General features: G+C 42.8%; 1 protein-coding gene across 6 annotated transcripts in view; it reads right to left on the reverse strand.

Moving 5' to 3' along the window:
* Nucleotides 1-14001, reverse strand: part of usp34 (ubiquitin specific peptidase 34) — a 381006-nt gene that overhangs the window by 196279 nt on the left and 170726 nt on the right. For all 6 annotated transcript variants that reach the window (XM_087991428.1, XM_087991429.1, XM_043696074.2 and 3 more), the window contains one exon: nucleotides 7909-8031. In XM_087991428.1, the coding sequence (XP_087847554.1) occupies nucleotides 7909-8031 (123 nt within the window). The remainder of the gene's footprint in view (nucleotides 1-7908; nucleotides 8032-14001) is intronic.

Consider the following 14001-nt stretch of genomic DNA (forward strand, 5'->3'; position numbering starts at 1 on the left):
AGTTATAGGAGATATTAGAAAACCCAAATTAAAGGAGGTGGTAAGAGTTCAGGTTAGCGATGTGGTAGATAGTTACCAGACAATAAAAAAGGTGAGAAACAGAAGAGCTGAATATCTTTATGCACCAAGGAATTATAACAAAGTATTCGAAATAAAGTGGATGAACTAATCGCACAGATAGATGCAAATAGGTACAATATAATTGGGATTACAGAGACGTGGGTGCAGGGTGACCAGGAATTGGGAACTAAATGTCCCAGAATATTCACTATTTAGGAAGGACAGGCAAAAAGGAAAAGATGGAGGAGTGGCATTGCTGGTTAAAAAGGAAATTAACACAATAGTGAGAAAGAATATTAGCTCTGACAATGTGGAGTCTGTATGGGTTGAGATGAGAAATACCTAGGAGCAAAAGACATTAGTGAGTGTCATATATAAACCCCCAAATTGCAGTGCTGATGTTTTGAATTGCATTGAACAAGAAATTAGAGATGCATGTGATAAGGGAATAATTGGTGATCATGGATGATTTTAATCTGCACACGGTTTGGGCAGATCAAACTAGTCACAATGCCGTAGACATGGTATTCTTGGAGTGTATATGGGATGGTTTTCTTGACCAATAGGTGGAGGAACCAACTAGAGAGCAGGACATCTTAGACTGGGTACTGTGTAATGAGAATGAAATCATTGGCAATCTAGCTGTGTTAGACTGCTTGGGGATGAGCGATCATAATGTGATAGAATTTATTATCAAGTTGGAGAGTGAGATAGTTGCTTTAGAGACTAGGTACTGAATCTTAATAAAGGAAACTATGAAGATGTGTGATATGAGTTGCTCTTGATAGATTGGGGAGAGTTACTTAAAAGGAATAACAGTGGATAGGCAATGGCAAATATTCAAGGAACATCGGGGAACTGCAACAACTGTTTAATCCTGTCCGACACAAATGCAAAATGGGTAAGAGGCCAATCCATGGGTTACAAACAAAATTAGAGTTTGTATCCGATCCAAGGAAGAAGCATACAGATTGGCCAATAAAAAAAGTAACAGGTCTGAGGATTGGGAGCAAATTAGAACTCAGCAAAGGAGGACCAAGGGATTGTTTAAGGGGAAAATACACTATAAAAGTAAGCTTGCACGGAACATAAAGACGGATACAAAGTTTCAATAGGTACATGAAGAGAATGAGATTAGTGAAGACAAATGAGGGCCCCCTGCAGACAGAAACGGGGGAATTTATAATAGGGGACAAAGAAATAGTTGAACAACTGAATACATACTTTGGTTCTGTCTTCACAAAAGAGGACACAAATCAGATACCAGAAATGTTGAAGAATGCAAGCTTTAGTGAGAGGGAAGCACTGAGGGAGATCAGTATTAGTAGAGAAATAGTGCTGGGAAAATTGAAGGGATTGAAGGTGGATAAAACCACAGGGTCTAATAATCTACATCCTAAAGTACTTAAAGAAGTGGCTTTAGGAGAGTTTCTGCAGATTGCAGCTAATGTTACTCCAATATTTAAAATAAAAGTAGAGAGAAACCGGGGAATTATAGACTGGTAAGCCTAAAATCGCTAGTGGGGAAAATTCTTGAATCCATTATCAAGGATTTTATTGTGGAGTATTTAGAAAGCAGTGACAGAATCAGAGAGACTTGGCATGGATTTATGTAGGGAAATCATGTTTGACAAATCTGTTGGAATTCTGTGAAGATGTAATTAGTAGAGTTGACAAGGGGGGGCAGTCAATGTGGTCTATTTGGACTTTCAGAAAGATTTTGACATAGTGACACCTCAGCGATTATTGTGCACAAATAAAGTGCGTGGGATTGGGGGAAGAGTACGGAGATGAATAGAAAACTGGTTAGCAGAGAGGAAACAAAGAGTAGGAATTGATAGGTCCTATCAAATTGGTAGGCAGTAACTAATGGGGTGCCACAGGGATCGGTGCTAGGACCACAGCTATTCACAATATTGATTTGGACAAGGGAACAAAATGTGACATCTCAAAGTTTGCAGATGATACTATGACATGGATGCAGAGATCCTTCAACGGGTTGGGCGAGTGGGTAAATCAATGGCAGATGATAAATGTGAGGCTTTTCACTGTGGAGGCAAAAAGAAGGCAGCAGATAACTACCAGAAATGATTGTAAATTGGGAGAGGGGAGTGTGCAGCAGGACCTGGGTGTCCTTGTGCACCAGACGCTGAAGGTAGGCATGCAGGTGCAGCGGGTAGCAAATTGTATATTGGCCTTCATTGGGAGAGGTTTAGAGTACAGGGGCAGGGATGTACTGTTGCAGTTATACAGGGTCTTGGTGTGGCCACATCTAAAATATTGTATGCAGTTTTGGTCTACTTTTCTGAGGAAGGATGGTCTTGCTCTCAAGGGAATGCAGCAAAGGTTTACCAGGTTGATTCTGGGGATGGTGAGACTCACGTATGAGGAGAGATTGACTAGATTAGGATTGTTTTTGCTGGAGTTCAGACAAATGGAGATCTCAGAGACTAATAAATTCTGATCAGGATTTTAGGAAGCAGTTGATGCCAAAATATTGAATGTATTCAAGAGGCAGTTACATCCAGCACTTGGGGCTCCTATCTTCTATATTATGTACATTAATCTTTTTTTAAAAAGTTGCAACAAGACATTCCTCAGAGCTGACAGCAGTTACAAGGCAGAGATTCAGGAACCGGTAAGGGCTAGAAATCTAGCGCAGTGTGGTTTTCAGATCTAGTCATACAGGAAATTTCCTTGGAGCTGGGAACAGTCGAAGGCCAGAGATTCAGGAACCACTAAAAGGCTAAACAGCTTCTGATGAGAGGAAGGGCAAGATCCCAGAATGATGTCATCGACAAGCCAGAAAGTGATTAGCTATTTGAGGGGCGAGTATAACTCTAACTTTTTATTCTAATTAAATAACCTACCAGTTAACTGTTACTGTGTGTTAGTGATAATTTTTTTTTTAAAAGTAGGTAATTTTTGGGTTCAAGCAGCACGCTCCACCCTAACATGTGGGAGTTCTTGGATGCTGATTGCATCGATGAGCAACAGAAGGTGGTGCCGTCAGTACTGCCAACTCGGGTGCTGGGCTATGGAGCATGAGCGAGGTCTGGAGGCACTGAGGAGCATCCAAAAGAATACAGTTAAGTTGATAGCATGTAAAGGCGGTGGTCACCACACAGAATAAAAGGATGCAGGAGGATAGGGAATGGGTGACCATTGCATACAATCATAACACGAGGCAAGTAGTGTAGTAGTCCCTTAAGGCCATCCCAATAGCCAGTTTGTACTCTGTATTGAGTTCTAGCGATGGTGATAATGTTCAGGGAATTGAAGCCAAAGCAAAACCCACAGCACTGCGAGTTGCTCAGCTGCACAGAGGGGACAGAAAAAGGCAGTTAGGAGCTGCAGTGATAGGAGACTAAATCCTCAGGGAAGCAGAGGTGCTTCTGCAGCCACTCTAATGACAACAGGATAGTGTGGTGCCTCTTGGGTGCAAGGGTCTCTGAAGTTTAATGAGTAGCTGCAAGGCATTTGGGGGAAGAGAGAACGAGCTACTAGTTGTGGTACACTTTGGTACCAACAATATACATAAGAAGAGGGATGAAATCCTGAAGGTTTAGGGAGTTAAGAGCCAGATTGTTACCTTTGAGTTCCTGGCTTTCAATCTCCAGATTATTACCTCTGCCATGCATTAGTGAGGCTAAGAATTGGCAATTGGACAATTTAATAAATGACTGGGAAGGGAGAGCTTTAGATTTCTAAATAACTGGGACAGTTTCTGGGGAAGGTGGAACCTGTTCAAGAGTGATGGTCTTCACCCAAATAGTAACGGGACCAATATTCTTGCAGATAGTTTTGCTAGCACTATGGGATGGACTTGAAACTAGTTTGGCAGGAGGATCGGAATCTAAGGGGAAGATATGAGTTAGCTAGAGTGCGTGAGTGCTTAAGGAAAAAGCGAATCAAGCCAGTAAATAAAAATCAGGAAGCAGCTGTGCAGTGTAGCACGAAGATGACTGGAAACCATACCATGGCAGAAGAAGTGAGAATGTTTGAAAACAGAGGTGTTAGGATACAATAAAAAAAGGTATCAAAACTAGCATAACAGCATTTTACCTGAATGTTCACAGCATCCAAACCATTTGATAGCACAAATCATTGCAAATGGGTCTGATTTGTTGGCCATTACAGAGACATGGCTGCAGTGCAGTTACAACTCGGAGTTAAATATCCAGGGGCATCAGACTATGTGGAAGAACAGACAGGAAGGATAGGGAGGTAGTGTTGCTCTAATATTTAATAGTGGTAGCGAGAGATGATATAGAGAAAAAGGTTGAATCAAATGTGGGTATAATTAGAAATAGTAAGGTGACAAGTCAATGATAGATGTCGTCTATAGGCCACCAAATAGCATCATTTTGGTGGGGTGGGCAATAAACAAAGAAATAATCAATCAATGCATGTAGAAATGGTACGACAATTATCATGGGGGATTTTAATCTACACATTGATTGGTCAAACCAAGTTGGTCAAGGCAGCCATAAGGAGTTGTTTATAGAGTGTATCGGCAATGGTTTCCTCAAACAGTATGCAATGGAACCTACAATGGGAGCATGCTATCCTTGATCGGGTCCTGTGTAATGAGACAGGAATAAGTAATGATCTCATGATTACGGATCCTCTCAGTAGGAGCAATCACAGTGTGACTGAATTTAAAATATTGATGGATGGTGAGAAGATCAAGTACCAGTGTCTTGTGCTTAAACAAAGGAAACAACTAAGGGAGGAGTTGGCTATGGTAGACTGGGAGTAAAAAGATCATATGGTGGGACAATTGAGGAACAGCGGAGGACTTTCAAAGTGATTTTTCACAGTGCTCAGCAAAAGTATATACTAGTGAGAGGGAAGAATTGTAGGGAAAAGGAAAATCAGTCATGGATAACGAAGAAAATAAAGAAGGGTATCAAACTGAAAAGCAAATGCATACAAACTGGCAGAGATTAGGGGGAAACTAGGGGATTGGGAAATATTTAAAGGTCAACAGAAAGCCACAGAAAAAAGCTATAAAGAAAAGTAAAATGGATTATGAGAGCTTAGAATATAAAAACAGATAGCAAAAGTTTCTATAAATACATAAAATGAAAAAAGTGGCTAAGGTAAACATTGATCCCTTAGAGGATGAGAAAGGGGATTTAAACTGGGAAATAAGGCATTGGCCAAGGTATTAAAACAAACATTGTGTGTCCGTCTTCACAGTGGAAGTGTAACATGCCAATAATTGATGACAAAGAGGCTATGGCAGGTGAGGACCTAGAAAGTATTACCATCACTAAAAAGGTATCATTGGGCAAGCTAGTGGAGCTAAAGGCAGCAGGTCTCCTGGCCTTGATGGAATGCATCCCAGGGTACTAATAGAAATGAGAGGGGAACGAGCAGATACACTCCTGGTAAGGTACCAAAATTAGGCAGACTGCAGGGCAGGTCTGGTCGATCGGAAAACAACAAATGTGATGTCATTGTTTACGAAAGGACGTAGAACAAAAGGCAGGTAACTATAGGCCCCTGAGCAGAAGTTGTTGAATCTATAATCAGAAGAAATAGTAAGACATCTGGATAGAAACTGCCCCATTGAACAGGCACAGCATTGGTTCATGAAAGGCAGGTCATATTTCACTAATTTACTGGAATTATTTGAGGAAATTATGCTCACGGTGGACAATGGGGAACCGGTGGATGGAGCACTTTGGATTTCCAGAAGGCATTCAACAAAGGTGCCACACAAAAGGCTGTTGCATAAGATAAAGGTGCACGGCAGTATGGTTAATGTGCTTGCATGGATAGAAAATTGGTTAACTAACAGAAAGCAAAGAGTGGGGATAAATGGGTGTTTTTGTGGGCGGCACAGTGGCTCAGTGGTTAGCACTGCTACCTCACAGCGCCAGAGACCTGGGTTCAATTCCCATCTCAGGCGACTCTCTGTGCGGAGTTTGCACATTCTCCCCTGTGTCTGCGTGGGTTTCCTCCGGGTGCTCCGGTCTCCTCCCACAATCCAAAAATGTGTAGGTTAGGCAAATTGGCCATGCTAAATTGTTTGTAGAATTAGGTGAAGGGGTAAATGTAGGGGAATGGGTCCGGGTGGGTTGCACTTTGGCGGGTTGGTGTGGACTTGCTGGGCCGAAGGGCCTGTTTCCACACTAAGTAATTTAATCTAATCTAATCTTTATTGGTTGATGATCATTGGCTAGTGGTGCGCCTCAGGGATCAGTGTTGGGACTCCAATCGTTTGCAATTAACATAAACGATTTAGATTTGGGGACGAAGTATTGTGTTCGCAGATGACACTAAAATGAGTGTGACAGCAAAGTAATATAGATAGGTTAAGTGAGTGGGCAAGGGATTGGTAGATGTTGGTAAATGTGAGGTCATCAATTTTGGTAGGAATAACAGCAAAATGGACGATTATTTAAATGGTGAAAAATTGCAGCATGCTGCTGTGCAGAAGGACTTGGGTGTCCTTGTGCAGGAATCACAAAATGTTGGTTTCCAAGTACAGCAGGTAATTAGGACAGCAATTGGAATATTGTCCGTCATTGCTAGGGGAATGGACGTTAAAAATAGTGAGGTTATGCTGCAGCTGTATAGGATGCGGGTGAGGCCACACCTGGAGTGTGGTATACAGTTTTGGTCTCCTCTCTCAAGTAAGCATGTACTAGCACCAGAAGGGTGCAGAGGTCGCAAATTAGGTTGATTCCAGAATTGAGAAAGATGCTTTATGAGGATAGATTAAGTAGACCGGGACTGTACTCACTGGAATTTAGAAGGATGAGGTGGGAATCTTATAGAAACGCAAAAAATTATGAAGGAAACAGATGGAATGGCTGTTTCTACGGGCAGGTGAAACTGGAACAAGGGGACATAGCCTCAAAATAAAGGGGGAGCAGATTTAGGTCTGAGCTGAGCAGGAACTTCTTCACCCAAATGGTTGTGAATCTGTGGAATTCCCTGCCCACTGAAGTAGTTGAAGCCACCTCGTTGAATGTTTTTAAGGCAAAGACAGATTTTTGAACAGTAAAGGAATGAAGGGTTACTTGGAGCAAGCGGGTAAATGGAGCTGAGTCCACAAAAAGATCAGTCATGATTTTACTGAATGGTGGAAAAGGTTCGATGGGCGAGATGGCCGACTCCTGCTCCTATTTCTTATGTTCTTAAATCTTTTGAATTCTCTCATATGAGCTATGGAGATGCGCTTTACTGAGTGTATTCAGACTGAAATTGAGATACATTTGGCTATGAAGTGAATAGATGGATTAAAACAGTACCTTTTCAATTCCACATTTGACACATACAAGGCACATTTCTTCTTATATTCCAGGCATTTCACAGATGCAAGTGTTTTTTTGTTGATCCACATAATCAGTATCCAGGACAAGAGTTTTATCAAGATTATATAAAATGAGGTGTGCCAACACAGTGGTAGATACTCTGGTGGTTGACAGATTTGGTTTGGTGAAGCAAGCTGGCATTTAAAAAAGTCTTACTTCCCATAACTGAAAACCTTCACCATAGCAAACATTTGTACATCGACAAAAAAAATTAAACATGCAAAAGAAATGTCACCAGTAAAAGATCAAGATAACCAAGTATAACTCAGTGAAAAATACACAATGTGCTTCAGAAGACAGAAATCTGAAATTAAAATAAAATACTGTAAAACACTGAACAGAAAAGGCAGTATTTATGAAGAGAAGTTTCATAACACTGACCAGCTATGGCATTTTACAGATTTTATTTAATATAAATCACTTTCGGTACCATGTAAAACTAAATTTTCTTAGTCATAACTCTTGTCACATATTTCCAAAATAAGAATTAAATGAAGTAAACAAATTTATCAATTACCGTTGATGCTCTTCTTATTCTCCTGTTAGGTTTTCCCAAAGCCTCAATAATTTCTAGGGCATATAGGAGTTTATGAGGACTTTTTAGTCGAAGTAAATCTTTCCAACAAAGTCCATCATTGCCCTATGACAGAAACATATTTGAAGAACGATGTTCAAAACTACAAAAATATCTAACCATACACAAAATAAAAATGTCAGCAAAGAGGATTGAATAATTTCAGCTTTCCGGTCTGAACTGGTTTGCAATTTTTAAAGATAGGCATGAAACAATACAATTCAAACAATCTTACATATCGAGTCATAGAGATGTACAGCATGGAAACAGACCCTTCGGTCCAACCCGTCCACGCCGACCAGATATCCCAAACCAATCTAGTCCTACCTGCCAGCACCCGGCCCATATCCCTCCAAACCCTTCCTATTCATATACCCATCCAAATGCCTCTTAAATGTTGCAATTGTACCGGCCTCCTTCACATCCTCTGGCAGCTCATTCCATACACGTACCACCCTCTGCGTAAAAACTTGCCCCTTTAGGTCTCTTTTATATCTTTCCCCTTTCACCCTAAACCTATGCCCTCTAGTTCTGGACTCCCCGACCCCAGGGAAAAGACTTTGCCTATTTACCCTATCCATGCCCCTCATAATTTTGTAAACCTCTATAAGGTCACCCCTCAACCTCCAACGCTCCAGGGAAAACAGCCCCAGCCTGTTCAGCCTCTCCCTGTAGCTTAGATCCTCCAACCCTGGCAACATCCTTGTAAATCTTTTCTGAACCCTTTCAAGTTTCACAACATCTTTCCGATAGGAAGGAGACCAGAATTGTACACAATATTCCAACAGTGGCCTAACCAATGTCCTGTACAGCCGCAACATGACCTCCCAACTCCTGTACTCAATACTCTGACCAATAAAGGAAAGCATACCAAACGCCTTCTTCACGATCCTGTCGACCTGCGACCCCACTTTCAAGGAGATATGAGCCTGCACTCCAAGGTCCCTTTGTTCAGCAACACTCCCTAGGACCTTACCATTAAGTGTATAAGTCATACTAAGATTTGCTTTCCCAAAATGCAGCACCTCGCATTTATCTGAATTAAACTCCATCTGCTATTTCTCAGACCATTGGCCCATCTGGTCCAGATCCTGTTGTAATCTGAGGTAACCCTCTTCGCTGTCCACTACACCTCCAATTTTGGTGTCATCTGCAAACTTACTAACTGTATCTCTTATGCTCGCATCCAAATCATTTATGTAATTGACAAAAAGTAGAGGTCCCAGCACCGATCCTTGTGGCACTCCACTGGTCACAGGCCTCCAGTCTGAAAAATAACCCTCCACCACTACCCTGTCTTCTAACTTTCAGCCAGTTCTGTACCCAAATGGCTAGTTCTCCCTGTACTCCTTGAGATCTAACCTTGCTAATCAGTCTCCCATGGGGAACCTTGTCGAATGCCTTACTGAAATCCATATAGATCACATCTACTAGTCTGCCCTCATCAATCTTCTTTATTACTTCTTCAAAAAACTCAATCAAGTATGTGAGACACGATTTCCCATGCACAAAGCCATGCTGACTATCACGAATCAGTCCTTGCCTTTCCAAATACATGTACATCCTTCCCTCAGGATTCCGTCCAACAACTTGCCCACCACTGAGGTCAGGCTCACCGGTCTGTAGTTCCCTGGCTTGTCCTTACCACCTTTCTTAAACAGTGGCACCATGTTTGCCAACCTCCAGTCTTCCGGCACCTCACCGGTGACTATCGATGATACAAATATCTCAGCAAGAGGCCCAGCAATCACTTCTCTAGTGTCCCACAGAGTTCTTGGGTACAGCTGATCAGGTCCTGGGGATTTATCCACCTTTAACCGTTTCAAGACATCCAGCACTTCCTCCTCTGTAATCTGGACATTTTGCAAGACGTCACCATCTATTTCCCTACAGTCTATATCTTCCATATCCTTTTCCACAGTAAATACTGATGCAAAATATTCATTCAGTATCTCCCTCATTTTCTGTGGCTCCACACAAAGGCCGCCTTGCTGATCTTTGAGGGGTCCTATTCCCACCCTAGTTACCCTTTTGTCCTTAATATATTTATAAAACCCCTTTGGATCCTCCTTAATTCTATTTGCCAAAGCTATTTCATGTCCCCATTTTGCCTTCCTGATTTCCCTCTTAAGTATACTCCTACTTTCTTTTTACTCTTCTAAGGATTCACTCGATCTATCCTGTCTGTACCTGATATATGCTTCCTTCTTTTTCTTAACCAAACCCTCAACTTCTTTAGTCATCCAACATTCCCTATAGCTACCAGCCTTCCCTTTCACCCTGACAGGAATATACTTTCTCTGGATTCTTGTTATCTCATTTCTGAAGGCTTCCCATTTTCCAGCCGTCCCTTTACCTGCAAACATTTGCCTCCAATCAGCTTTTGAAAGCTCTTGCCTAATACCGTCAAAATTGGCCTTTCTCCAATTTACAACTTCAACTTTTAGATCTGGTCTATCCTTTTCCATCACTATTTTAAAACGAATAGAATTATGGTCGCTGGCCCCAAAGTGCTCCCCCACTGACACCTTAATCATCTGCCCTGCCTTATTTCCCAAGAGTAGGTCCAGTTTTGCACTTTCTCTAGTAGGTACATCCACATACTGAATCAGAAACTTGTCTGGTACACACTTAAGAAATTCCTCTCCATCTAAACCTTTAACACTATGGCAGTCCCAGTTGATGCTTGGAAAGTTAAAATCTCCTACCATAACCACATTATTCTAACAACAGCTGAGATCTCCTTACAAATTTGTTTCTCAATTTCCCTCTGACTATTGGGGGTCTATAATACAATCTCAATAAGGTGATCATCCCTTTCTTATTTCTCAATTCCCTCGATGTATTTCCAGGAATATCCTGCCTTAGCACAGCTGTAATGCTATCCCTTATCAAAAATGCCACGCCCCCTCCTCTTTTGCCTCCCTTTCTATCCTTTCTGTAGCATTTGTATCCTGGAACATTCAGCTGCCAGCCCTGCCCATCCCTGTGCCATGTTTCTGTAATTGCTATGATATCCCAGTCCCATATTCTTAACCATGCCCTGAGTTCATCAGCCTTCCCAGTTAGGCCCCTTGCATTGAAATAAATGCAGTTTAATTTATTAGTCCTAGCTTGTCCCTACTGCCTTGACTGTTTGACTCACGTCTGTTCTCAGCTGTACCCATCTCAGATCAATCTCTTTCCTCACTATCTCCCTGGGTCGTTTCCCCCCCCCACCAACCTTACTAATTTAAATCCTCCCAAGCAGTTCTAGCAAATTTCCCTGCAGTATATTAGTCCCCTTCCAATTTAGGTGCAATCCGTCCTTCTTGTACAGGTCACTTCTACCCCAAAAGAAATTCCAATGATCCAAAAATGTGAATCCTTCTCCCATACACCAGCTCCTCAGCCATGCATGCATCTGCTCTATCCTCCTATTTCTGCCCTCACGAGCTCGTAGCACTGGGAGTAATCCAGACATTACTACTCTTGAGGAACTCCTTTTTAAATTTCTACCTAACTCTCTGTAATCTCCCTTCAGAGTCTCAACCTTTTCCCTTCCTATGTCGTTGGTTCCAATGTGGACAATGACCTCCTGCTGGCCCCTCTCCCCCGTGAGAACTTTCTGCACCCTCTCTGAGACATCCTTGATCCTGGCACCAGGGAAACAACACACCATTCTGCTTTTTCTCTGCTGGCCACAGAAATGTCTGTCTGTACCTTGGACTAGAGAGAATCCCCTAACACAATTGATCTCTTGGAACCAGACGTACCCCTCGTTGCATTGGAGCCAGTCTCAATACCAGAAACTTGGCTGTTCATACGACGTTCCCCTGAGAATCCATCACCCCCTACATTTTCCAAAACAGCATACCTGTTTGAAATGGGTATATCCACAAAAGACTCCTGCTCTCGTTGCCTACCTCTCTAACCCTTCCTGGAGTTAACCCATCTATGTGACTGTATCTGAGACTTTCCCCCCTTTCCTATAACTGCCTCTATCACATACTGTTGCTGTTGCAAATTCCTCATCGCTTCTATCTGTCTCTCCAACCAATCCACTCGATCTGATAAGATTCGCATCCAACGACACTTATGGCAGATATAATCCGCAGTAACCCGGCCCAACATTTGTGGGTGGCACGGTGGCACAGTGGTTAGTACTGCTGCCTCACAGCGCCAGAGACCCGGGTTCAATTCCCGCCTCAGGCGACTGACTGTGTGGAGTTTGCACGTTCTCCCCGTGTCTGCGTGGGGTTCCTCCGGGTGCTCCGGTTTCCTCCCACAATCCAAAGATGTGCAGGGTCAGGTGAATTGGCCGTACTAAATTGCCCGTAGTGTTAGATAAGGGGTAAATGTAGTGGTATGGGTGGGTTTCGCTTCGGCAGGTCGGTGTGGACTTGTTGGGCCGAAGGGCCTGTTTCCACACTGTAATCTAATCTAATCTAATCTAATCTAAACCCTTAAACTCTCTTTAAACTCCCTCATCTGACAAGTACATATCACTGTAAAGGCCATTTTTGCTCCTTCACAATCTACAGACCCAGAAAATAACACCGTCTTATTCCTCTACAAACAATGCCCCAGGTTAAAATATAAGGCATAGCAATAATTTAAGTTTAAGCAAGAGACTTATCTCCAAAAACTTACAATCAAGAAAGAATCCACTGTACCCACTACTGCAGCCTTTCTCTTGGACAGACTAAAAACAACAATTCACTTGTCTGATTCTGTGCTGTGAACTTCGCCCAACAGTTCCTCCAAGATGTGTTGTGAATTTCACTGTTTGTTAATTTTCCCAGATGCACTCCAATGTCCAGCGATACACGAATTCAAACAGCAAAGGCGGTAACTGTGCAGGTTTTCTCTCTCTCTCACTCCTACACTGTCCTCACCATGTTTAAAATTATTTATATTTCCTTAGTAAATTAGAAGTTTACGTATTGATTCTTCTACTGAGTTTTTAAAAAACTAACCACAGAAGTAAACATTAAGTGACTCTGGTCTGCCATGGGATGGCTTTCAGGCTATTTTACTTCTACTGGCTGAATAAGTGAAAAGCATTGGAAGCGGTCTGCTTTAAAACTTAGGTTGCAGTGAAGGGATCCATGATTTACTTGTAGGTATCCTTACTATTAACTTGACTATCATTTATTGTATCCGTTGCTGCCGATGCGGTCTCCTCTACATTGGGGAGACTGGGCGCCTCCTAGCAGAGCGCTTTAGGGAACATCTCCGAGACACCCGCACCAATCAACCACACCGCCCCCGGCCCAACATTTCAATTCCCCCTCCCACTCTGCCGAGGACATGGAGGTCCTGGGCCTCCTTCACCGCCGCTCCCTCACCACCAGACGCCTGGAGGAAGAACGCCTCATCTTCCACCTCAGAACACTTCAACCCCAGGGCATCAATGTGGACTTCAACAGTTTCCTCATTTCCCCTTCCCCCACCTCACCCTAGTTCTAAACTTCCAGCTCAGCACTGTCCCCATGACTTGTCCGGACTTGTCCTACCTGCCTATCTCATTTTCCACCTATCCACTCCACCCTCTCCTCCCTGACCTATCACCTTCATCCCCTCCACCACTCACCCACTGTACTCTATGCTACTTTCACCCCACCCCCACCCTCCTCTAGCTGATCTCTCCACGCTCCAGGCTCACTGCCCTTATTCCTGATGAAGGGCTTTTGCCCGAAACGTCGATTTCGAAGCTCCCTGGATGCTGCCTGAACTGCTGTGCTCTTCCAGCACCACTAATACAAAACCACAGAAGTTGACAACAAATAGTGGATTGAGTAATCCAAGTTGGAGGACGGAAAACATTTCTGGCTGTAACAGCTGCTCCTTTTTGGAGGTATTTTAGGTGTTGGAAGTGATTTCCTTGAATTCCAGGAGCAGCAATTACTATTTCATATGCTGCTGCATTTTTTTTCCAAAGTTCCAAAGCAATGTCAAAAAAACAGCAGTTTTAAAAAGAGAGGGTTACAGACAAAGGAAGCGCATGGTGAGGTCAGAGCAGGAGAGAGAGCGAGAGCGAGAGCGAGAGCGAGA

The sequence above is a fragment of the Chiloscyllium plagiosum genome, unplaced genomic scaffold (genome assembly GCF_037043375.1).
Source record: "Chiloscyllium plagiosum isolate Xiang-an unplaced genomic scaffold, Cpla_swu_hap1 HiC_scaffold_10, whole genome shotgun sequence".
Taxonomy (NCBI): domain Eukaryota; kingdom Metazoa; phylum Chordata; class Chondrichthyes; order Orectolobiformes; family Hemiscylliidae; genus Chiloscyllium; species Chiloscyllium plagiosum.